We start from the raw sequence: 26,400 nt of genomic DNA on the forward strand, positions 1-26,400 counted from the left end.
ATTCTGTCTAAATGCTGAATTGAGCATAATAGCATTACATTAAGGGACAATATTAAGGTATCATTTTATTCTTTTTATCTCTTTTATAATCGGATTAAAAATGTATAAGAGCAAGTACTCGGCCTCTGCACACTGTGTACTTTAATTGTACACTACAGGAATATACACACCATCAAATACGGTCCATCTGTGAGTGTATTTTTCCGCATGCTTACATTAAGTCAGCACCAGACGCTTAAAGCCACTTGCAACTTTTCATGGTACATTTTCTGTGCAATTTCATACTTATCAAATAGACTGTTGGACAATAAAAACACGGGAAAAAATTTCTGTTTCATATAATCTATAATAAGTGCAAATAAATCATTACAAACAAAAGTTGGCATAGCAAACTGTACAGACATAAATAATATGTTCCTTTTTTCACTCGACGTTCAATATTTTCTCACAAAATCTTCCATGATTTTAATTAATCAGTCGAGTTCCTTGACCATAGAAAAGTGCCATTTAAATTTACAGCATGTGCATTCGAAGCAGAGATTAGGAGACCATGCCCAGAAAAACACATTAAAATCATGAAGGAAAGGGGGGGGGGGGGAGGGGAGTAAAAAAATAATTGCCATAAAAGCTCTTTAAAATGTTATATTACAAGCTTCCAAAAGATCGTTAGCGCTGGTTTGCAGCCTCTTTAAAATACTGATAGTGTACTTGGTGAGAAATAACCTACAACTCGTTAGACTAAACAACAAAATGTAGTCACCTATATTGTCCTTGGATATGCATAGTACAGGGAAATGGAAGTAACATTGGGTAGGCCAAGAGGGTTCTTAAACATGTGTCAACAGACAGGCCATGCTGCTTGGCAGCACCTTTCTTATGTTACTCGTAACAGCTACTGGGTGCTCTTTCTGTTGAGCATAATTTACTGTAATATGGCCACACACTTCATTTTTTTTCTTTATAGCTGCCAGTGTAATAATATGGACACAATGTTCAAGCAAATAGGAAAAGTTGCTACAGAGTTCGCTAACAATTGCACAGGTCCCCTCACTGACGTTTCCCTACGTTTCTGCGACTTCATATGGGAGGAGGACCATTGGTGTATCGGAGCATTGGGTGGAAGGATCGAGCAAAGTTATTGGACAAAGTGCAGCTGTAATCTTCCTCAGTCATTGGTACGAGGCAGGCAAGACCAATCAACAGCAGCAGCAACAGTTGGAGTGGAAAAGATGCTCTTAGTACACGGAAGAAGAACGAAGGCGGTTGTCGGCCTCGTTCTGTCTCAGAATGGGAGAAATCTGAGCCACTGTCTTTGGACCTGGGAAAGAAAAATGAGTGTAAGACAACATACAAAAATATGTGATTCTCATTTGTCGATCGCGCAGTGCTTCCTAACATCATGTCTGCATATATTTTCGAAAACATAACTTTGCGACTGGGCAGCAACTGTACTAAATGTACCCATGTCCTATTCGATCTTGAGCAGTTTCTTAGCTTGAATGGGATAACATGATTTAAAAAAAAAAAAATGAACATGATATTAAGAAAAAACGTCTAGTCACTTTCTATTGACTTAGGGCCAGATTTAGGGCCCCATTTACGGGTAAGTGGTGCAGCGCCGCCCCACTTCAGAAACGCCGCGATGCGCCATACTTACAAAAATACGATGCACTCTTGTGTTTCCCCTAGCGCTAGCTCTAAATTTATCTGCCTAGCGCCAACCCAGGCACCCTTGCACTAAAGTGCAAGGGTGCAAGGGTGACTGCGTTGCAGGGAATGATTGTTTATGTGCGGGAAGGTGTCCCTCCCAGCACATAAACAATAAATAATGGCAATTTGCTAGTTCTATGTGTGCTGTATTGTGCAAGTAGCAAATTGTCATTATTTAATGATTGTGTACAGGAAGAGACATCTTCCCGCACATTAACAAACATTCATGGCATTTTGCTCTTTCTCACTGTGCTGCAGAATGCAGACATAGAAAAAGCAAAAACGAGGAGAAATAAAAGTATTTCTCCTCGTTGCGCCATGCTAACGCCACTCCTGGGGTGGCGTTAGTCTTTGGCGCTGCCTCAGGTTTACGATTCCTTGGAAATCTGGGGCAACGTCAAAATGCAATGAGTGTTGAAGTGGCATGCCCACAGCAACACCCATTGCACACCCCCCCACACTAAATGATGTGGGTGAAGGGGCCGTATTTACAAGGTGCGTTAAGCCAAAAAGTCGCTTAACACTGCCTAGTAAATATGGTGCAAGGAACTGCACCACGAGAACATTGCTAAAAAGTGATACTCCTGTGGTGCAAGGGCCTCATAGAGTGGGAGATGTCCCGTTCATCCTACCAGAGTGTACTGATGTCTGTGCACTCTATATAAGGGAAGTGGAACAGTACAATGGCTCCTTGTCTGACATCTGCCAAAATGTAAATCTACCACTTAGATCAAATCTATTTGCACTTGTTTCATTTTAAAAAACAATCCTCTTTTACTACAGAAACATATTCTTCAGTAGATTAAGGGACGGATTCACAAATATTTTGCTGTAATTAGGCGTGATTTACTTTTATTCTGACTGGATTTCTTATCAATAAATTAATTATGCCTGTGAAACAGGCGCTTAACTGTTTGATATTGCACTGAATCAATATATTCTCTATTCAGTAGTGGCGTTGTTTACACAAATAAAAAGTGCTAAACAATACTTCTTAAACAACCATCACTGCAAAGGAAATCAGATTTTAATATGGCCTTTACACAGCTTAAAAATATGTTCCTGTGGATTGGATGCCAATTCAAAACCTTGCACCATGTTATGTACAACACATTATTCACTATTTAATTGAATGTAAAAGTGTCTTCCTATGAATTCTTAAATAAGTATATTATCTGTATAAAATCAGAGTATTAGCTGAGGGAGGTGAGAACCGGCCACAAATAATAATCACCGTCCTAGTCAGGATGAAACCACAAAAGTCACTAAATAAGCACGTGCTTCATCCTCTGGTACCTTGGTACAAATCAGTCAGTGTCTGTTAGAAGCAACGTGTAAAGTATTCATGCAGTACTCAGTACTCCATTTGGAGTCTTATCCAGCTTCCTCTGACATCATACATCCTCCGAGAAGCTCTCACTCGTGGTTGTCATCTTCAGATTCTTTTTTTCTCTCCCATCTTCTAGTGGAGGTTGGTGGGCTGCTCATGAATTTTTTCAAGCTGCAAAACTACTCTAACACAGAAACTTTGAGGTTAATCCTGTGGAGGTTGGGTTGAAGATGGACTCAATTTAGTAAATATATGTTTAAGCATGTTTTATCCCACTTGAGCTTACTTGTTCATTTCAATGTCTACAAAATAATGTTTAGTACACATATGGACTGAAGACCAAACATCTGCCATGCAAATTTCTTGTAAGAATATATTTGCTAGAAAGGCATTAGTTATTCCTTTTTTGCTTGTAGAATGCGCTTTTGGTTTGGTGTTCAACTGCAATTCTGCATTTGGTGGCATATTTGAATGGTTTGTGAAATTCATTTAGCAATTGTACTCTTGTCACTGATTTTTCCAGATTGTTATCAGCAAAGAAACCATTTTTTTTTTTTTTTTTCATTGTTCTTTCCAAGTGGTCCATGATTGCTCTTCTTGCGTCTAGCGTGTGTAATGCTCTTTCTGCTTGATTTTTTGGCTCTTGGAAGAAACTAGGAATTTGAATGGTTTGATTTAGCAAAAAATGTGAAATTACCTTGAGTGAGAAATGGGGATCTGTTCTCATGACTGTTCTTTTATTGTGTACTTGCAAAGATGGTTCTTTGAGTACTGCTTGATTGAGTTCCTACTCTTGGGAGACTGAAGCTTGTCTGCTTAGTTTGTCTGCTTGGACATTGTCTTTTCCTGGAAGATGAATTGCTATAAATTTCTCTTGGTTGTGCCCACTTCCAGATTTCCTACTCTAATTTTGATTGATGAAAGGACTGTGTTCCTCCCTGTGTGTTGATGTACAACACTGTTGTAGTATTGTATGTTTGGATTAATATCTATTTTCTCACAGCTGTTTCTGAAAGGCTTTTAAGGCTAGGAACACTGTTTTTAGTTCAAGAACAATGATATGTTGGACTGCTTCTTGCTCCTCCTATTAACCTCTGACCTTGAGTGAGTCCATATGTGCTCCGCAACCGATAAGTGAAGCGTCTGTAGTAATGTTCAATGTGATCTGCTCCACCTTACCATCTCCTCCTGTATTTTTTTGTGTGACAACCACTAGATCCTCCTAGCTCCCTGTAGCTTGTGGGCATTGGGTTGTCAGCCATTTCTGAATTGGTCTCATATGCAACCTTGCATGTGGAATTTGAGATATACATGATGTCATTTCCCCAATATCTTCCCCACAGTCCTCACTATCACGAGACTGCCCTTTCTGGTCCAGGAGAGCTTCTTTCAGTATTGATGCTATCATTTTCTCGCAGAGATTTGCATTTACCATAACGGAGTTTCGTCTTGTTCCTTGAAAGATCTTTTCCTGTTCCGGCTTTATTGAAGATTTTTCTGTATTTACTCAAAACCCAGTTGGAAAAGTGTTGTTACCACCCTTTGTATAAGTGTTTTGCATTTGTTTGAAGAGTGTACTCTTATTAGCCAGAAGTCTAGGTACGGATAGACATGTGTCCCGTATCCTCGCAGATGTGCTGCTACTGTTTCCAGACATGTTGTGAAAACCCTTGGTGCAGATTTTATGCCCAAGGCTAGTACTTTGAATTGGTAATGTGTTTTGTTCGCTACATACCACAAGTATTTCTTCTATCTGTGATTCATTGGGATGAGTAAATATGCATCCTTTAGAACTATTGTTGCCATGTAGTCTCCTACTTGCAATTGCGGAATGACTTCTTGAAGAGTTGTCATTCTGAATTTTTGTGTCTTTATGAATTTGTTTATGAATGATAGGTCTAGTATTGACTGTAGGGTTTTCTCTGGTTTTGGAATTAGGAAATATGTTAAGTGATTTTCCTGACTGACCTCTTTATTTGGGGAACTCTTTCTATTGCTCCCTTTTTCAGTAATTCTTTGAGCAGATGAGATGCTTCCTCCACTGAGTGCACTCTTTTTTTTGGTTCCCTTACAGATGGTGTTTTTACCAATTCTATGCAATACCCACATTTTATGATTTAAGATATATTTTATGACTGGTGTTGTGCGTAAGAGGTGTTGGAGTTTTGTTAAGTCACTTTACGGAGGAGGTTGTTCCTCTTCCCCGTACCCATCCTCAAAAGGGCTGGCGTGCCTGCATTTGATATTGTCACTGCTGTGCAGGTGACTGAGTTTGGCTTGTGCTTTGAAAGCAGTGATGCGATGTTGAATAAGGGAAACATCTTCATCCTGTCGGTTTTCTGCTTATCAGTGTTCCTCTCGGTAAGTTTCCTCGGAATTACAATGCTTCAACGGATTTTACAGTTTCATATTCCTTCTTCAACAGTTATAGGGTCTCATCAAATGTACTGCCAAATGACAGCTCCCTGTTGAAAGGGGCATTAATGATATTACCTGGACTTCTGGCTTGTATCCTGAGACTCTTAACCAAGCGTAGAATCTAAAAGTTGTTCCCCCCATCTGGTGACTTGCTGTGTCAACTGTATCTAGCACCGACTTGAGGCACGTATTTGCAACATTTTTTCCCTCCTATTCTGCCAAAGAAGTTGCTATGTTACTGTACTGTTCAGGCAGGTGCTTCATTAGCTCCCCCATCTCTTCCCAGTGTCGGTAAGCGTACCTAGTCAGGAGAGCATTTGACATGGCTATTCTCCGATGAATAGCTGCTCCTCTCTCGAATTTTCTACCTACCAGATCCATCTTCTTGCTTTCCTTATCCAGGGGTGGTCTTGATGTTGCTGGGATATTTGCATTTTTCTTTGCCATAGCTGCAATAATGGAATTGGCTGGTATTGTTCCCTTAATGTAAAAAGTGTCCTTGGAGGAGTCTTTGTACTTCCTCTCTGCTCCTGGTGTGACTGCTCTGAATGCTGCAAGTTCCTTGAAAGATAAGCTTCTCTTCCTTGATCACGAATGCTAGGAAGCATAGGCAAGAACTGGTTCTTAGTATGAAATGGAAGGAGAGTGTCCAAGATGAAGCGTGATGGAGATTTATCTTCCCCTAAATGCATACCTCATTTGTCTGTTGCCATTATAGCCATTATAGTAAGTTGCCATGCATAATGTTATCATCAGGAGGTGAAGGTCCTGAGGGATAGGTTTGACTGCCTCCTCATAACAGTCTGTCTCCATGTCCTGCCACTGTGTCTTAGCATACATTGAGCCCTCATTCTCCTGGAACATGGACACCTCCATGCTCTCTGCCTCCTCTTCCTCGAAGAAGCACTGCTGTTCCTCTTCTTCCACTTGAGGTTTTAGGGCTTTAACTCTTTGAATTACTTCTCTAGCTGCTCCTCCTGAGTCAAATACTTTTGTGGGATTCGATTCTGAACTTATGAAGTGAGGTGTCTAATTCTTTCTTCTTTTGCAGAAGTGCTGCCATTTCTGCTTTGAGACATTGTTTTTTCTTTTCGATTTCGGCGGACAGATCTTTGGCACTGAAGATTTTCTCTTCGACATTGAAGGATCTTTTGAGTGTGTTTTGCTCTATGCCTTTTTTGGCATCTCCCTGCCTTTCTTCTCTTTTGAGGTTGAAACTTCTCGACTGCGATTGTCTCTCAGCGTCTTTGTCTTTTCAACTGTTCAACTGCCTGCAGTATCCTTGTAATGTGACCCGAGGGATTTTTGGGATTACCTGAGGTTTCTTCTCTCTTGACTTCCGATGTTCTCTCTCAACATCGACAATTCGCAGCTCCAAACCAATCCTTCTTACTCTGCCCCTTTAGCGACATTGTCTTCAATCAACAGATTTAGGTTTTTCAAGGATTGTATTTGTTTCTGGCCTTGCACAGCATAGTGTACCTATGCTTCTCCCTCACCTTCAGTCTCCTTGCCTTAAACCCCGCACAAGCCTCACAGTCTTCAATTTGATGATCGAGTGGTATACATAGGTTAGACACCTCGTGCTTGTCCTTCTGTGCAAATTGGTGATGGTAGTTTGAGCAGAACTGAAATGGGGTCTTCTCCATTACATGGAACAGAGAGTGCCCTGTCTGGGCATTCTCTAAACCCACTCAAAACTCCTTCCGACGTTTGGGTTCCTCTGGGGTACCTTATTCTGTAGTCTTTGGTGGTCGTCTTCTAACATTTTCAATGAAACTCCATCCAAACTTCATTTTCTTCCATTACTTGGAGTGTCCTCAGCTAGGCTTCCAGTCCAACAACGGAAGAAAAGAACCTGAAGATGGCAACCACGAGTGGGAGCTTCCGGGGAGGGCGTATGATGCCAGAAGAGGCCGGATAAGACACCAAATGTTGGAACCGCTGACACCCAACAAAAAAAAAGAAAAGAAAAGAAGGGCTACAACTACAGGGGAGAATTCTGGACCCAACACTAAATGGCAGAATAATGCACAGCATGACAATCCAAAAAGAGATTCATGTTGTAAAACCCAATTTTATACCATAATCTGCCCAAGATAAATGAGGATCAATGTCCCCCTGGTAAAAACAGCCTTAAAAAGACAGAAAGACCCAGGATTTTGTTATTTGCATAAAAACAGAAATTAGGATTTCTGTAAACATCATGTTTTACAAAATCACTGCAAAGTCTAAAAACCTCCTTGTTTTGACACTCCTATTATTGAACCAGATCTGCTGCGCTAGATCGAAAAAGTGCAGCCTAGGAGAAAGGTGTTTTCTTTCCTATCCCCCAGCTTTATGCCTACTAGAGTCCAGAGAAGAGGGAACCCACATCCCAGAAACCTCCATATAAACACCAGCTATTAGGAAAAGCCTGCTGGAGACCTAGACTCAGCAGGAATGTGAATGATCTTGTCTGCTTTGGCACTCTCGTAGCATTCTCCTCCTTGATACAAGTCCTATTGCTCCCAACTCTCTGCCATTTGTATCCCCTCAATACTTTCTCATCCCCCGATGGCAGTATTCTTCCATGTCCCTTATTTCCCTCTGCTACCATTTCCTGACATTTATTTTCCGCTCTCTTTCCCTTTCACTTGCTTCTCTCCTCCAGTCCTCCTCGTTCTTGCTCCCTCCCCCATGGCACCGGATTTCCTGTGGCTCCACCTCCCCCACTCCTTTTACCTGCACCAGCATCACGCACACTAAGCAGCATGAACTACATTGTGCTGGAAGGAGTTGTTATTTAAGCACCTTCACCGTCCTCCAACACTCATCTAATGTAAGATAAGAGGGTGGAGGGGACTAAACTAACTGCTGCCCCCAACATCGTGCAGGAAGCAAGATATCAGTGTGGTTCCAGAAAGAGGGTGCACAAATTAAATTGAAAATTGCAGTCTCTCTGGCATCAGACATCCCTCTTCCTAGCTCTGTCCTGCTGGTCAGTGCTGATTTGATGACTCTGCATTTGTTCCACTAAATTTTTAGGCAGTACACTTTTTATTTAGAGGCCGTAAAAATTAGCAAACCTCACTGCAATATCTGGAGGTGACTGCTTAGAACGGATCTTGCAGTAACACACATGAATGGCCTCAACCACTAATGCCAATCCCTGTGTCCTGACAGTAATAACCTCTATGGCATTGAAAAAACAGCACTGGCAAAGCCAACAGGTCCGGCCTTAGCAAGCATGTGGTTTTAATTTGCTTTAACAAACATATGTAATAGACATTAAAAGTGTAAAAGAAGTGAAAAGTAAAACTGCTTCTGTGTAAAAGTGGAATGCGTATGCTTGCAAAAAAGAGTAAGTAAAAAAATGGCCGCAAACAGTTTGAAAAAAAAAAAACATAAAATAGTGGAAATAAAAGTAGGGAATGGCCTACCAGTCCAGCCACTCGCGTAGACTACCTCACAGGTAGAGGTACACACACAAGCAAGAGCAAAATACTGTCACTCACAGTGACAAGAGACAATAGGTGAAGTGGGCTGACCCATTGCACCAGGCTGTAGGATGTTGTGTTAAAGGAAAATGTGAATAACATGTGAACAGAACAAAAGGTGAATAGGGCTTACTGATTACCCCTGCATACATCTATTCATTCATGTACATTTTTTTGGAGAACATGAAGCTGGCGAGACAGCTAAAGTCACCTCTTTCTGCCCAAAAACACAATTGCTGTGCGGGTTTTACTCTCCCCACAGAACATTACAAGTATAAAAATATCCAATTTTTTGCTTTCTTGTAATCTCTCTTTTTGTTCGAACACCCCACGAGTCATGAAAATCAATCACTAGAAAAGCCAGGAGGCCTGGCATTGCCAGTTTTTATGCTTCAATTATGTTTATTTTGTTTTGCCATGGTTTAGTACAACTTTGCTTGAGGAGCTGCTGGGCCCTCACCAATATTAAAAACTATGAAAGCAACTAAAAGCAAAATATTTTTTTGGGTCTCACAAATCACATTTGGCCATAGCAGTGACTGGTAGTTAAGGGCACTACTTTGTGTGGGGGCTTGGCTTACGCCAGACCTAAAATGAAACAAGTTAAAAGTGCAGACACCATTTTACACTTCTGTGTGTTTTTCCTGTCATGGTGTCCATGAATTCCGAGAGCTTGCAAACACACCTCCACAGTGCAACTCTAAATTACTTAACATTTATGAGGATAACTGAACCCTACAATTGAAATTGCAGTAGCCCTGTACCTAGTCCGACGGCGCATGAATGAGAGGGAGATTTGGGGTCTTTTATATCTATTTTAGGATTTGTTTTGTTAGCTTGGAGCTGCTCTCGTGTCCTATTTTCAAGTGCAGCTGACTGGCAGCATTGTGCAAGACAAGAAAGAGAATGGGTCACAAATAACAGTCTTACACCATGATCTTGTCCTGTAAAGGCACAGGACAGGCGGGCACTTTCAAATGTACCAATAAAAATATAAACAAACAGTAGCGAAATCGCTCCCTGCTATTAGGCAAAACAAGTCCCTATCTCGGGTCATGGGTGTTTACTGGGAACTGTACAAGCGAGGAGCAGGTTTAAGAAGCAACTACTCCTCCACTGTTAAGAATGACTGTGCGAGATTATGTGAGCAGAACGAAGGGAAACCCGACAGAAGGAACGGTATCCTAATACTGAGTTTTAAATATAGTGGTACAGGTAAGTAAACATTTATCATACTTTCCAGTCTACAAATATGTGCCTTGACGATCCAGTTATCTTCAAGATGCATGATGTGATGCTCAGAATAGAAAATATTTTTTAGTTGTACTAGCTTTACTATGATATTCTTGCAGCACAATACTCTTGTAGTCAATATGTAAATGGTGTTGCGTGTAGCTGCGGGCACTAAAGCCTGTTAATTACCCTCAATGTGACTCGGAAGAGAAGTTGGTTATTAAAAGCTATTAATGCCCAGCAGGAAGGGGCAATAAGGCTATTAGCATCCTCCCCAGCCTTAGTGGTGAATTCACCTCACAGGTTTGTGAAGGGAAATGGCAGCATTGCAGCTCCAGTGCGCTACATCATAAGCTGGTCTCTCTGTGCCAGGCGCTCCCCTTCCTTCACTAAATGGGAATTTAAGCCTAGATTCTTAGTTTTTTAAAAAGTCCGTTTGTTTATTTTTTTCTACTTTTCAATCGTTGTTAGGGTTTGCTTTCCCATTCAGAGAAGGTGTCAGAGACCTATGAAGAAAGCAGCTTCTGCTGTTCTGGGGAGAAGCTGTTTCTACCCTCGCAGAGCCACCATTTTTTTTAAAGTAAATCAGCAGGGTATGGTTCGAGCAGCCGGGCAATGTTCCCTGGGCATACCTACAACTGTAGATAACTCCCACCCAGGATTCCTTTGATTGGCTGGCCACATTTCGACACTTATATGACATAAACCCCTCCGCAAATAATTTAGAGGGAGCATTTTTTCTTACAAACCAGTCCGCTGGTACAGGACGGACGTGTTTTTAGTCAGCACTGGTCCTGGCCAAGGCAAGTAGCTGGTGGTGAAGGTTTTTTCTTCTTTTAATATTCGATGTGGATTCCTGAGATGTGGCCAGCAAGAAGAACAGTTGATATTGGACCGCTGCCTTGATTTTGCCAACCTTCGAAGCGTGCCCAGCCTCAAGATGTTAGGTGATTCAAGGGTTAGGAGGCAATCATTACCAAATTAATAGGCTTCTGCTATGGTGGTTTATCCCAGTGTGAATCACAAAGGAGTAACACCGCAAGTTCATGACTGCCGTCCTAGATTTGTAATCTGTTTGAAGAAGTTAACATTGCAGCTCGCTTGAAAGCGGCTCGGAAATATGTAGACTGTGACGATTCCGTACAGTAAGCAGTTTACCTCGGATTTGATTAGGCACTGTGTGTTCCCACTGTTCTTACCTCAGACGATTAACTTTTCAGCGCTGGCAATCAAGGACACTGCAAGCTGTAGTTTAACTGAACTTTAATTCTAAAAGCATTAATGCTGGCAAGAGTGATGTACTCTTTCCCAGTACCCTCCATCTAAAGGTCCATTAATAAATAACATATTATCAAGAATTTGTTACATTTTCATTTGGGTGGCAAAACAGTTCTCACTGGTGTGCAAATCCTGTGTCTGACCCCCCCTTCCTTGGCCATTCCAAACTGTGAATAATTGAGATTGAAGCTTTTATTGGTCCACTGTCGCCATCACCACCACACTTCCATTTTCTATCCCTTAATCGACAAGGTGACCCACCACAACTGTCATGCCCTCATTGTGTCCCACATAGATATTTAGCTGCACATTTGGATGACGACAGTAATTCTGTATGTGTGACAACTGTAAAGCCTCTGACCATTCAGAGCAGGCTTTTTACAGAATCATGCACACTTGTCAGAAAAATAAAAGCATTGCACATATCAGCTTAGCACTACTAGTCAACTCTGTAAAGTTTCAATAGATCTGCCTAGCAAACGAATTTTACCTACATCTTGCGTAATGCTGTAGATTTAGAAATGTATTTGAATTAGTGATGTGTGAAACTAGCATCATTTTCTGCAGTGTAATTACTGCAAATTCCGCATTATTATGTTAACTACATCTCGCACTCAATAAAATTACCGGAACGGGCCATTTGGGTAAAAATTCAACTTGACTGTGTAATTTCCAGTTGATTTGCAGGTGCTTACTTTCAAAACACTGCGACTTTCATTCAGATTAGTTGTTTTTCACTGAAAAATTACCCATGTGGCCTGCTCTGGTAAAAAATCTGCCTGAAATGTTTACTGGCCGCCCCCATTAAAGAAACAGCATTCACAATCGTAATTGTGATTTTGCACTGAAAAACTACTTGAAAGGTCGGCTCGGGTAAAAAATGTAACCAAAATGTTTGTTAACTGCCTGTGTTAAAGTAATGCTGCTTGCATCCAGAAATTACCAGAATAGGACATTTTGAGTAACAATTTCTCCCTGAATGGGAGTCTTCTTATAGTATGTGGTAACTTCACATAGATTTCCTTAAGCGAAATTAGAAAAATTCTGCCAGTTATGCTAGTGATATTCAAATTTCACCCAGGCCTAACTTTTTAGTCTGAGCTTTCTTGCTGAGGTTTTTACATTAATGTGTACAGATACTATAGTTCAGTTGATATAACCAAGTCACACTCCTGTCCTAATAGTGTCTAAAGTGAGATGCTATGGGGCCATACTAGAATAAAGTATTTCTGGAAGTGACATTGTTCGATGAAACTATTACCTTTTTAGTAAGAATGTCTCAGAAGTTATAGTTTATAAAACACTGTGAAACATAAATTAATTATTGATCTCACTTTGAAGAATGTTGATATGCGACATTCCATTTGTAACAAGAAACGTGGAGCAAGATTTGCACATTGTCTATCAGTTTTATACACCTCAATTATTCAAATTCCTTAGGGCAAACCTGATCCCTATTCTAACATTTTTGTTTCACAAATCGTAATAACTTAGAACAGTTTGGACCCATAACATATTTTACAGTGTTTTCGGCAGCTAGACACAGTAATGAAGGTTGCTCTAGAAGCACTGAATGAAAGTGATCATTGTAGGCTAAAATGTATATATTATGTGAAAAAGAGCGGTTTATTAGCTATGTGTTCCACTGTAATACTCATTGGGGTTCAGGGCCAACACAACTCAATTTAAATGAGCCCAGTTTTGTGTTCAGTGGCAAGTCAATGCTAACTATGCTCTTCATCTTACCAAATCTCAATATTAATCAATTAACTAGATATACTTTGTACTTAAATATAAATATGGAACTAAAGTACTAAAATATGACCCAACCAATAATGTTGAAAGACAAACTCTAACTCTGAAGATTCAAACAAAATGCAGAAAATGCCTGTCTGGTTTTAAGTACATTTTGGGGCTACTGACCCCAAATGAATATGCAAGAGCAACGATTATAGGCAGCAACTTCTTACCCTGGACTATTTTCCACTAAGCAGGGGCTGCTTTTATGGATGGCTTTTTTAACACGTGCAATGTTTTTTAATCTCTTGCTAGGCTGTAAAAACAAATATTATGGAGCTGTTTTCATATTTATCATGTGCGCAACTCATTCAAGCTTTTAGAGTTAAAATTCAGGTAAACTACACCTTGTAGTGTCCTCGACTGCCAGCACTGCAGAGTTAATCTTCTGAGGTAAGAACCGTGGGAACACATGGAGCCTATTCCCATCCCAGGTAAACTGCTTAGTGTTCGGAATCGACACAGTCTACATACTTCCGAGCTGCTGTCGAGCTAGCCCAGATGTTAACTCCTTCAAGCAGATTACATTTTTTGGGGCGGAAGACATGAACTTGCAGAGCCCTTCCTTTATGATTCGCACTGGGACAATGACTATAGCTGAAGCTTATACAATTTGTAATGACTGCCTTTTATCTTCAATCACCTAACATCTTGAGGCTGCGCATGCATCGGAGGTTAGCAGGATCAAGGCAACTGTTAAACAATCACTTTTTCTTCTTGCTGGCCACTTCTCAACATTCCATACGGGCACTAATAAGACATACAACTCTCTCCGACTAATTTACAAGGCTGGACGCATTATATCTTAGTGGCTGGTGGCACCGAAACAATGAAGTTGCGCTTTAGAGTCTCAGGAAAATATGAGCACTCAGAGAAAAAGGACAGACTGCAGTATTTTGATCTGTAGATGGGTGGGGGTCTTAAAGGGACTATATTACCAAAGGGTTCGACTGGCGGGATCACCTTAAACGAGGAGGGCAAAACTTGTGCTATGTTTTCATGCTAAAGCCCAAGGGACACACGTATCTATAGAATTAATCTGCAATGTTGGGTGGTCAGTTTGTGGTGATGTATTTGTTATTCCTCTCCTGAAGGGCGCTATTTTTTTTCCTCAGGAATGCTTGGCTTCTTGGCATAATGGGGAAACGCCGAAACTTGCCGGAGCCGGAGGAGGTGACGGGCAGCAGCTGTGAGCTGCCTTTTGATCAGGGCAGGAGCCCTTTAAAACTGCGTGTGCGCTCCCGCTCCGCGGGAAACGCCGAAACTTGCCGGAGCCGGAGGAGGTGACGGGCAGCAGCTGTGAGCTGCCTTTTGATCAGGGCAGGAGCCCTTTAAAACTGCGTGTGCGCTCCCGCTCTGCGGGAAACGCCGAAACTTGCCGGAGCCAGAGGAGGTGACGGGCAGCAGCTGTGAGCTGCCTTTTGATCAGGGCAGGAGCCCTTTAAAACTGCGTGTGCGCTCCCGCTCCGCGGGAAACGCCGAAACTTGCCGGAGCCGGAGGAGGTGACGGGCAGCAGCTGTGAGCTGCCTTTTGATCAGGGCAGGAGCCCTTTAAAACTGCGTGTGCGCTCCCGCTCTGCGGGACGCGCGCGGGCGGCGCCCGGGCCAAGGGCGGGCCCGTCCTTGCCCGTCATTGCCAGGAAGAGGCAGGGCAGGGCCACCCCTCTGACACTTATTTTAAACTATGGTCCCAGATAATCACTCTGCATTTGACTGCCCGAAGGACAAACTCAAGCCTATCTACACTGTGTTGGGGTAGCTTTCCCCCAAAGCTCTAGGCCTCTACCTAGTTAGTGGTCAACTACCTATACAAATCCGCCTTTGCTCGCCCCGTTGTGTTCCTACTTGAATCTCCCACTAATCCCCATATATTTTCCAAACGAAAATTCAACCTTTTGGTAGGTGGTACGTGGCGCAGGGGTTGGAACTTTCCATTCATTTCCCGCCCTGTGCTTGTCTGCTCACGAAAAGTGGTTGGGCCAAACTATACATACATATATGTATTTGATTAGACGGCGCATGCGCGGGAGCTGAGCCACGTTTCCCTCTCAGCTGCTCTGTCCCCCGGGAAGGGCGGCAGTGCTGCCGTCTCCACGGTGACTCAACTTGTGACTGTTAAGCATGTCAAAGCAAAAAGTCCCCTCTATACCCCAGACATTGGATAATTATTTAGTGAAGATTGTTAGTAAAATTAATTGCGAGAGGAGACAATCCCTAGGGCTTAGCAGCCCCCCCCCCCATTATCCAGTGTGCAACTTTCACCTGTTCCATTGGCTCTGGATGACAGTAGCAGTGTCTGCGCTAATTCTGGTGTTCCTGATAGGGAAATGATTATGCAGAATACCTCTACCTTAGCCGATCCAGAGGTTTCTACTGATCCCATAGTGCAACATCCACCTACCCCACTACCTAGAGTGGTTAGAGCATGTAGAAAGATCCAGACTAAGCGTGGGGCTGCTCGGCCCGCAAAAAAAAGATTAGTTAGCCCCTTCAAGAATCCAGATAAGGATGAGGATAATACGGCAAATATCGACGACGTTAAACTAGACGCAGAAAAAATAAAAAATCTAGTAAGCATTATTGACTTAAAGATTAAGGGTATTGTCAAACCTCTTATGGCAAAAATTGATCAGCTAACCGCGGAGGTTAATAGATTAGGCGATCTCCTCAAAAAAACACTGGTGGAAGCAGATAGTGTGTCAGTCCCAATAACAATAAGTAATCATGATACTAAGGCTGCTCCTCCCGGTGATGTTACAGCTTTAGATATTAGTAGGAGTGTTGTACAGAACTACCCGACAGCACAGTCCTTAGCCTGTAATGATAGCCAGGTTGTTTTAATACCTGATAGAAAAGAGGATTGGACTGAGGTAAGGCAAAGGCGCGCCATTAATCTCCCTCCTGACTGCGCACCATATGTGGTAGTTTTAGCCAATGTTCCCCCTGTTGCAAAGGGGAATCATCAGGAAACTCACGAGTCTTTAAAAAATAAAACCGTTTCCTGGATGCACAGGCATTGTGGATTTCCAACTGAATTCTCAGATCAAGTTTTGACTACCAGAAGGGTAAATTGGATAGGGAGCTCAAACAAAAGTTTTAGTGGTGACTGTGTCATTATAAATTTTAAACACCCTCAACATGCTGCCACTGTATTATTAAGAGCTGCCTCATTACCATTTACTGATAATAATGTGTGTGCCCGCTCGCTTGCTTTCTTTTACAGCCATCATAATAATGCCCCTTATGGGAGTAGAGGAAGTAGATTACGCCCTGCTACACACAGGCTATACCCTGATATCTCAATGCAAAACCGGTTTCAACCCCTAAGATCTCTGGATGTAAATGATTGACTTAATGAGGGAGGGCAGTTCTTACCCCAGGTGATTATTATGCCCTGTGTGGATATTGGTATAGACAATACCATGGCCCAAGAGATGCCCAACAACATAGCAATTGAATTGGCGGTGGATATAAGGGCACCGCCCGATTGTGGGGACATAAGCAATTTAAACCAGAATGCGAATTGGGGACGAAACAATGGTATGGTGCCTGATAGTAATTGTGTTAGGGGTAAGGATACTATTACTATTGTTTGTTGGAATGTGGCAGGGCTGAAATCGAAGGAGAGGGATCCAGGATGGTTAACGTTTGTTAATGCCCACGATATTTTATGTCTTCAAGAAACATGGTGTAAAGATGATGTTAACTATGAGGGATTCGTTTCTTACAATTTACCGGCGTTGGGAGGTGGTATAGGTAGAGCGAAAGGCGGTCTCCTTATACTTGTAACGATCCGTCGTCCCATTGTGGTTAAAAAGTATATACCTGTAGGGGACCTTGTGCAGATCCTCTGGCTTGCGGATGACAAAGACCATAATGTTTTATTGATTAACTATTATAATAACATTTTTGATGCTACCCGGGTCAAAGTAGTAACAGACATAGCCGGCGCTGTCGAAAATCTATGTCAGGAACAGTATGTTGTATTTGACTTCATCTGGGTAGGGGACTTCAATACTACTTTGTGCGATTTGTCTACACAAAGGGTTTGTGGGGTTACTAACAGTGCCGGCTGGGATGTTCCGCATTTTGGACATAATAGTTATGGGGAAGCACTGCATAAGTTCATGGACTGTTATGACCTGGAAATAGTGGAGTGCTGTAAAGATGTTAAAGGTTTACCCATTCCCACTTTTAAAAATTGGGACACCAGTTCGGTTATTGACCATGTGATCACATCTTCTAATATTAGTTCTTACTGTGATCCACCAAGAATTGAAGTAACTACCCTAAGTGACCACAACCGTATTATTTTGGACACTACCCTTTGGGCCGGTAGTTCGGTGGATGTGGGAATTATTATTTCTAATATAGAACCACATAGGACTAACGGTGTAAGGTTAAGATGGATTGGTGAAAGAGCCGATGATTTATCTAGCTCCATAATTAATGAGAGCCTGCTGGACATTGCTTCTATTTTAGAAAATAGTTCTGACTCTGAGAGGGTTTTATATTGTTTTAATCAAATTAATAAAGCTATTGATGCCAAGTTTATTAGTCGCAATAGTAGGCAAAGTAGGAACGGACCGAGATGGTTTAATCACCTTTGCACCTCCGCACTAACTGGCCTCAAGCAGGCTTTAGCAGCGAGGCCCAGGGACAAAAAACTGGTAAATAAATTAAGAATGGAATATAAATGTGCGCTCAAACAAAGGAAGGGCGAACTGCAGCAACAGGCTTGGGATTCCCTCAACCAAGCTGCTGAAATATCAAATTGTACATTATTTTGGGCCACGGTCAACTCGCCTTTTTTAAGGGATGAAAAAATACCACAGTTGACTTCTAATGTTTCTAGTGAGGGGTGGATTGCACATTTCTCCAGCATTTTTGATTCTGATAAAGACAATGATCCTATTCCCAATAAGTGGCCTACTCTGCCTTTGGATATATCCATTAGTGAGGTCAAATATGGTATATGGGCTAGCAAAGGAGGGAAAGCTCAGGGCCCGGACGGGGTACCTATAGACGTTTATAAAGCTGCGCCAGATGTCTGGGGCCCCCTTTTAACCACTGTTTTTAACGTTGCCGTGTGTGCCGAGGCCCCTGTAACTTGGGGTGAATCAATCATTGTGCCAATTCATAAAAAGGGAAGTAGATCTGATGCTAAGAATTACCGCCCGATCTCTCTCCTTGACTCTTCAGTCAAGGTTATGAGTAGAGTGATGTTAGTAAGATTAGAGGAATGGGCTGAGCAGGATAGCATACTGGCTGACAGCCAGTATGGTTTTAGGAAGGGACGAGGTACGCTCGACCAGTGCATCAATCTTGATCTACTGATCGGGAAGTATACTGAAGCAAAACCCGGTTCCCTGTATCTTTGTTTTGCTGACCTGAGCAGCGCATTCGATATGGTAGATCATTCCATTTTATGGCCAACTTTGTTAAATTTGGGAGCCCCAGAAGGCATAATCTTTTTCCTCGCTAGGTTATACGAGAAATTGAAAACCAACGTACGTTTTGGAACCAGAAGAGAATGTACTCCAAAAATCTGTGTTACACGTGGAATTAGACAGGGTTGTGTTTTGGCACCTCTTTTATTTATTTTATTTATTAATGGAATTGATGATATTTTAAAAAAGGTTAATGCTGATGCTCCTCAGATCAATGGTGTTCCGGTGCCGGTGTTATTATATGCCGACGATGCTGTTTTACTTTCTCGAACACCTGTCGGATTACAACGACTAATGGATAGTTTTTCCTCTTTTATTAAAGATAGAAAACTAGTAATTAATAAGGGAAAAACGTATACCATGACCTGCGGAGCTAAAGCCAAAACGTTAAACGCCTTTTTTATAGACGGCGAAAATGTGCAACAGGTGGATAATGAAAATGTCACTTACCCAGTGTACATCTGTTCGTGGCATTAGTCGCTGCAGATTCACATGTTTGGCACAGTCCGCTGCCTGGTGTTGGGCTCGGAGTATTACAAGTTGTTTTTCTTCGAAGAAGTCTTTTTGGTCACGGGACCGAAGGACTCCTCCCTCCTCGGCTCCATTGCGCATGGGCGTCGACTCCATCTTAGATTGTTTTCCCCGCAGAGGGTGAGGATGGAGTTGTTTGGTATAAATAGTGCCCATGCAATGGAGTGAATATGTATGTACGTTAAGAGTTTCTAATAATTATTTACAAATGTTCAGATGTTTAAGATTTATGATCTACTTCTAAACGGCTACAGGCTTCCCGGGGAGGTGGGAGGGTACATGTGAATCTGCAGCGACTAATGCCACGAACAGATGTACACTGGGTAAGTGACATTTTCAGTTCGATGGCATATGTTGCTGCAGATACACATGTTTGGCATAGACTATAAAGCAGTTACCTCCCCTAAAAGCGGTGGTTTAGCCTGTAGGAGTTGAAGTAGTTTGGAATAATGTTCTTAGTACAGCTTGGCCCACTGTAGCTTGTTGTGCATTTAGTACGTCTACACAGTAGTGTTTAGTAAACGTATGAGGCGTAGACCAGGTTGCAGCCTTACATATTTCGCTCATAGGAATGTTTCCTAGAAAGGCCATTGTAGCACCTTTCTTTCTGGTTGAGTGTGCCTTTGGTGTAATAGGCAATTCTCTTTTGGCTTTAAGATAGCATGTTTGAATGCATCTGACTATCCATCTAGCAATGCCTTGTTTAGAGATTGGATTTCCTATGTGTGGTTTTTGAAAAGCTATGAACAGTTGTTTTGTTTTCCTGATTACCTTTGTTCTGTCAATGTAATACATTAGTGCTCTTTTGATGTCTAATCAAAGTAGTGCCCTTTCAGCCACAGAATTTGGTTGTGGGAAGAACACTGGCAATTCTACTGTTTGATTTAAATGGAATGGTGAGATTACTTTTGGCAGAAATTTTGGATTTGTTCTTAGAACTATTTTATTGTTGTGTATTTGAATAAATGGTTCTTGTATGGTAAATGCCTGTATTTCACTTACTCTTCTGAGGGATGTGATTGCAATGAGAAATGCGACCTTCCAGGTTAGATATTGCATTTCACAGGAATGCATGGGTTCGAAAGGTGGACCCATGAGTCTTGTTAAGACGATGTTAAGATTCCATGAAGGAACTGGTGGTGTTCTTGGTGGTATAATTCTTTTTAGCCCTTCCATGAATGCTTTAATAACTGGTATTCTAAATAGAGACGATGAATGAGTAGTTTGTAGGTAAGCAGATATTGCTGCGAGGTGTATTTTTATAGATGAAAAAGCGAGATTTGCTTTTTGCAAATGTAGTAAGTATCCTACTATGTCTTTAGTAGAGGCATGTAATGGTTGTATTTGATTGGCATGGCAGTAGTAAACAAATCTTTTCCACTTAGATGCATAGCAGTGTCTAGTGGAAGGTTTTCTAGCTTGTTTTATGACCTCCATGCATTCTTGTGTGAGGTCTAAGTGTCCGAATTCTAGGATTTCAGGAGCCAAATTGCCAGATTCAATGATGCTGGGTTTGGATGCCTGATCTGTTGTTTGTGTTGTGTTAACAGATCTGGCCTGTTGGGTAGTTTGACATGCGGTACTAGTGAAAGGTCTAGTAGAGTTGTATACCAAGGTTGTCTTGCCCATGTGGGTGCTATCAGTATGAGTTTGAGTTGGTTTTGACTCAACTTGTTTACTAGATATGGAAGGAGAGGGAGAGGGGGAAAAGCGTACGCAAATATCCCTGACCAACTCATCCATAGAGCATTGCCTTGTGATTCGCGGTGTGGGTACCTGGATGCGAAGTTTTGGCATTTTGAGTTTTCTTTTGTTGCGAACAAATCTATCTGGGGTGTTCCCCAAATTTGAAAGTACTTGTTCAGAACTTGGGGGTGAATTTCCCATTCGTGGACTTGTTGGTGGTCTCGCGAAAGGTTGTCTGCTAGTTGGTTTTGTATTCCTGGAATAAATTGTGCTATTAGGCGAATGTTGTTGTGAATCGCCCACTGCCAAATTTTTTGTGTTAGGAGGCACAATTGTGTTGAGTGTGTTCCTCCTTGTTTGTTTAAATAATACATTGTTGTCATGTTGTCTGTTTTGACAAGAATGTATTTGTGTGTTATTATGGGTTGGAAGGCTTTTAACGCTAGAAATACTGCTAACAGTTCTAGGTAATTGATATGAAATTTTGTTTCGTGTATATCCCATTGTCCTTGAATGCTGTGGTGATTGAGGTGTGCTCCCCACCCTGTCATGGAAGCATCTGTTGTTATAACGTATTGAGGCACTGGGTCCTGAAATGTCCGCCCTTTGTTTAAATTTTTGCTGTTCCACCATAGAAGCGAGAGGTATGTTTGGCGGTCTACCAACACCAGATTTTGAAGTTGACCCTGTGCCTGTGACCATTGTGATGCTAGACACTGTTGTAAGGGTCGCATGTGTAGTCTTGCGTTTGGGACAATGGCTATGCATGATGACATCATGCCTAGAAGTTTTAGCACAAATTTTGCTTGTATCTTTTGGTTTGGAAACATAGCACTTATTACCTTGTGGAATGCCTGCACTCTTTGTGGACTTGGAGTGGTAATTCCTTTTGATGTGTTGATGGTTGCTCCTAGATATTGTTGTGTTTGACACGGTTCTAGGTGTGATTTTGCATAGTTGATGGAAAACCCCAGTTTGTGAAGGGTTTGTATGACAAATGTGGTGTCGTTTGCGCATTTTTTTACTGTGTTGGTCTTGATTAGCCAATCGTCTAGGTAAGGGAACACATGTATCTGTTGTCTCCTGATGTGTGCTGCTACTACTGCTAGACATTTTGTGAACACTCTTGGTGCAGTTGTTATTCCTAATGGCAACACTTTGAATTGGTAATGTATTCCTTTGAATACGAACCGTAGGTACTTTCTGTGAGAAGGGTGTATTGGTATATGAAAGTACGCATCCTTTAGGTCTAATGTGGTCATGTAATCTTGCTGTTTGAGCAGTGGAATGATGTCTTGTAGTGTGACCATGTGAAAATGGTCCGATATGATGTAGGTATTTAGTGTCCTGAGATCTAATATTGGTCTTAATGTTTTGTCTTTTTTTGGAATTAGAAAGTACAGGGAGTAAACTCCTGTGTTTTTTTGTTGTACTGGTACTAACTCTATTGCATCCTTTTGCAGTAGTGCTTGAACTTCTAGTCCTAAAAGTTCTAAATGTTGTGGTGACATTTTGCGTGTTTTGGGGGGGATGTTTGGTGGGAAGTTGTGGAATTCTATGCAATAGCCATGTTGGATTTTTGCTAATACCCAATTGTCTGTTGTAATCTGTTGCCAAGATTGGTAGAATTGGCTTAGTCTTCCCCCCACTGGTGTTGAGTGAAGGGGTTGCGTGACTTGAAAGTCACTGTTTAGGTGGAGGTGTTTTTGGAGTCTGGAATCTTCCCCTACTCCTTGGGAATTGACCCCCCCGATATCCCCTGAAACCTCCCCTTTGGAAGGAACCCTGATATGGTGTGGTTTTTGTTTGTTGGCTGGTGGTGTCTGTGGGTTGGCCACGAAACCCCCCTCTAAATGGAGTTTTTCTGAAAGAGCCTCTGCTCTGCGGGGAGTAGAGTGCGCCCATGACCTTGGCCGTGTCTGTGTCCTTTTTAAGTTTTTCAATGGCTGTATCCACTTCAGAGCCAAAAAGTTGTTTCTTGTTGAAGGGCATATTAAGGACAGCCTGCTGGATTTCAGGTTTGAAGCCTGAAGTGCGTAGCCAAGCGTGTCTCCTTATGGTGACAGCAGTGTTGACTGTTCTTGCTGCAGTATCGGCTGCGTCTAGTGAAGAGCGGATTTGATTGTTTGAGATCGTTTGTCCCTATTCAACTATATGCTGCGCCCTTTTTTGGTATTCCTGGGGAAGATGGTCTACGAGAAGTTGCATCTCGTCCCAGTGTGCGCGGTCATATCTGGCCAGCAGCGCTTGTGAATTTGCGATGCGCCACTGGTTGGCTGCCTGTGATGCTACTCTTTTTCCTGCCGCATCAAATTTTCGGCTTTCTTTGTCCGGAGGTGGGGCGCCGCCAGATGTATGTGAATTTGCTCTCTTGCGAGCTGCCCCTACTACCACGGAGTCAGGTGGTAACTGCGAAGTAATAAACACTGGGTCTGTGGGTGGTGGTTTGTATTTTTTATCCACCCTTGGGGTGATGGCTCTTGATTTTACGGGCTCTTCAAAAATTTGTTTTGCGTGCCGTAACATCCCTGGTAGCATTGGGAGACATTGATATTGGCTGTGTGTAGCCGAGAGGGTGTTAAATAAAAAATCATCCTCTATAGGATCGGAATGCAGTTGGACATTGTGGAATTCTGCTGCCCTAGCCACCAGTTGCGAGTATGAGGTACTGTCCTCTGGCGGTGACGGCTTTGTGGGGTATGACTCGGGATCATTGTCCGGCACTGGGGTGTCATACAGGTCCCAAGCGTCTTGATCCTGATCGTCATGACTTATGGTAGTTTGCGCTGGTGAGTGCATTTGTGGCGGTGTTTGTGCCGGCGATGCCTGTGGTGGAGAGGGCGGAGGCGTGACTTTTTTAACCACTTTGGCTTGTGGTTGTGCGTCATCCTTTGGAAGTCCGATCCTTCTTTTCCTCATGATTGGGGGAAGGGTTGATATCTTCCCTGTGTCTTGCTGGATGTACAGTCTCTTTTGTGTGTAGTCCGATTCTACACTTTGGAGCTCTTGTCCAAATCTGTGCATTTGGCCACTTATTCCTTGTTCCTCTGAGTAGGATGAAGGTGTGGTATTTTTCGGCGCCGAGAGAGAATCTTTTTTCGGTTTCGGCACCGACAGAATTTTTGTTCCTTTCGGCATGGATTCTCGGTGCCGATGTTTTTCGGTGCCGGTATCTTGTTTTTGTCTCTCGGAGCCGCTGTCTCGGCTCCGAGGTTGCTCCATGGCGGTCCCTCGACCGGAGTCGGGTGTCTTCGCTATGGGCGTGCCCTTTTTCGGCGCCTTCGACGGGTCGCCTGTTTTATGGGTCGAGCCATGGCCTGTTGGCAGTGGCGTCCCCTGGGCTTTCGGTTTGTCGATGGATTTACTTTTCGACGTTTTACTCACAGTTTGTTACTGTTGTTCGACGTCGGAGTCTCCGGATTCTGATTCCGGAACCGAGAATGTTTCCTCTTCCTCGTCGAAACGTTGTTTTGTCGACGTGGACGCCATTTGTTGACGCCTGGCTCTTCGGTCCCGGAGTGTTTTTCTGGACCGGAAGGCTCGACAGGCTTCACAGGTATCCTCCTTGTGCTCGGGGGACAAGCACAAGTTACAGACCAAGTGCTGATCTGTATAAGGATACTTACTGTGACATTTTGGGCAGAAACGAAACGGGGTCCGTTCCATCGGCTTCGATGTCGCACGCGGTCGGGCCGACCAGGCCCCTGATGGGGGATCGAAACTACCCCAAAGTCTTCCGATGATCGGTGTCGATGTACCTAACTATCCCGATACCGAACGGAACAATACCGACGCTTTCTTCCGAGATTCTGACTAACTTTCCGAACCGAAACACGGAGCGAAAAGGAATACGTCCGAACCCGACAGCGGAAAAAAACAATCTAAGATGGAGTCGACGCCCATGCGCAATGGAGCCGAGGAGGGAGGAGTCCTTCGGTCCCGTGACCAAAAAGACTTCTTCGAAGAAAAACAACTTGTAATACTCCGAGCCCAACACCAGGCAGCGGACTGTGCCAAACATGTGTATCTGCAGCAACATATGCCATCGAACATTTTGTTACCTAGGTATTACTTTCTCTAACGACAGGAAATGGAACAATGAATTTAATAACATCCGGAATAAAATGGCAAAAAATGCTTATGGTATTTATAGATTTGCTGCAAAAGTTGGGGATCGTCGAACCAGGGATATGCTCAAGATTTACCAAGCTAGGTGTGTGACCATTGCTCTGTATGGGGCAGGAGTATGGGGATATAGCTGTACCTACAACTTGCAGTTGGAGGAAAATATTTTTTTTAAAAAGCTTCTGTTTTTGCCCATCTCTGCCTCAACTGAATTAAGCCATCGCGAATTAGCCATTAATTATTTAACTGATTTGATATCACTTAAACCATTGATGATTTGGCGGTCTTTTTGGCTTGGCGATGAGAAGCTATTTAACAGAACTATTGTTGAGGATTGCCTACGTTTGGATAAATATCGAGATATTCCCTGGGTTAAATATGTTGTTGTCTGTTTTTCAGACATTTTTAATTTAAATATTTTAAATAATCCTAGTGCAGCAACCACGATCTCCAAATCAGAAATGAAAAGTATATTTCTAACTTATGCAGAAAGGAAACGAGCAATTATAGCCGGATCATTGTCCTCCGTCATTTTTTATAATAGATACAACCTAATGGAGGGTTTTCCGTTTTACCTAACTATGGTGACTAGGAATTCACATAAATTTGTGCTAACTAGACTAAGATTTGGGATGGCACATTGTTTAGTAGCCCATCCAAACATTAAGAAACACCCGATTGGGCCATGTAGGTGCGATAATGTATCTACACAGAGCACTGTGCACTTTCTGCTGTTCTGTAAACTGTATACATGTTTTCGTATAGTACTTTTGAAACCTCTGCTTGTTAAATACGGAACACGTACAGTTAAACATGCCATGGCTTTAGTTTTTAATCTGCAATCGGCAGATATTTGTTTTTATACCGCCACCTTTTTAAATCAGTGCATCAATTCCAGGAAAAGTATGAGTTTTTAATGTATTTTATTATTCATTCTATATATTTATGAATGACCATATGTATTACCCAATGAGCCATCAACTATAATTAATAACTGTAAGTTTTAATTGCAATGTCTTTTTAAATATGTATTGTTGTCTTTTTTTCTTTTCTTCTCTTCTTTGTTTATGCTTTTATGGTCATTTATATGTGCCGAATAAAGCTTATGAATTGAATTGAATTGAATTGAATTGAGTCAAGGACAGGAGCGCCTTGTGGTGAGGAGAGATGCAGTTGTTGAAGTCATTTGAGCGGTCAGAGGACATGCTCCACCAAGGAAACTGTGCTCTTGAGCAAACTGCTTGGTTAAGCTCTTAATCTCCATTTCACGACTTGAGGTAAGCATCTACATTCTGTTGCCTATCTGCATTACTATTAAAAGGTGTAATGCGGAATCTGCCCCTTTTCATCTCAAATCGAGCAC

At 42.3% G+C, this 26,400-nt stretch overlaps 1 protein-coding gene across 3 annotated transcripts in view; it reads right to left on the bottom strand.

The window, feature by feature from the left end:
- Window positions 1–326: 326 nt before the first annotated feature.
- Window positions 327–26,400, bottom strand: part of SYNE1 (spectrin repeat containing nuclear envelope protein 1) — a 1,478,055-nt gene continuing 1,451,981 nt past the window's right edge. For all 3 annotated transcript variants that reach the window (XM_069234720.1, XM_069234721.1, XM_069234722.1), the window contains one exon: window positions 327–1,318. In XM_069234720.1, the coding sequence (XP_069090821.1) occupies window positions 1,078–1,318 (241 nt within the window). In that variant the 3' untranslated portion in view covers window positions 327–1,077. The remainder of the gene's footprint in view (window positions 1,319–26,400) is intronic.

The sequence above is a fragment of the Pleurodeles waltl genome, chromosome 5 (assembly GCF_031143425.1).
Source record: "Pleurodeles waltl isolate 20211129_DDA chromosome 5, aPleWal1.hap1.20221129, whole genome shotgun sequence".
In the NCBI taxonomy this organism is placed as follows: domain Eukaryota; kingdom Metazoa; phylum Chordata; class Amphibia; order Caudata; family Salamandridae; genus Pleurodeles; species Pleurodeles waltl.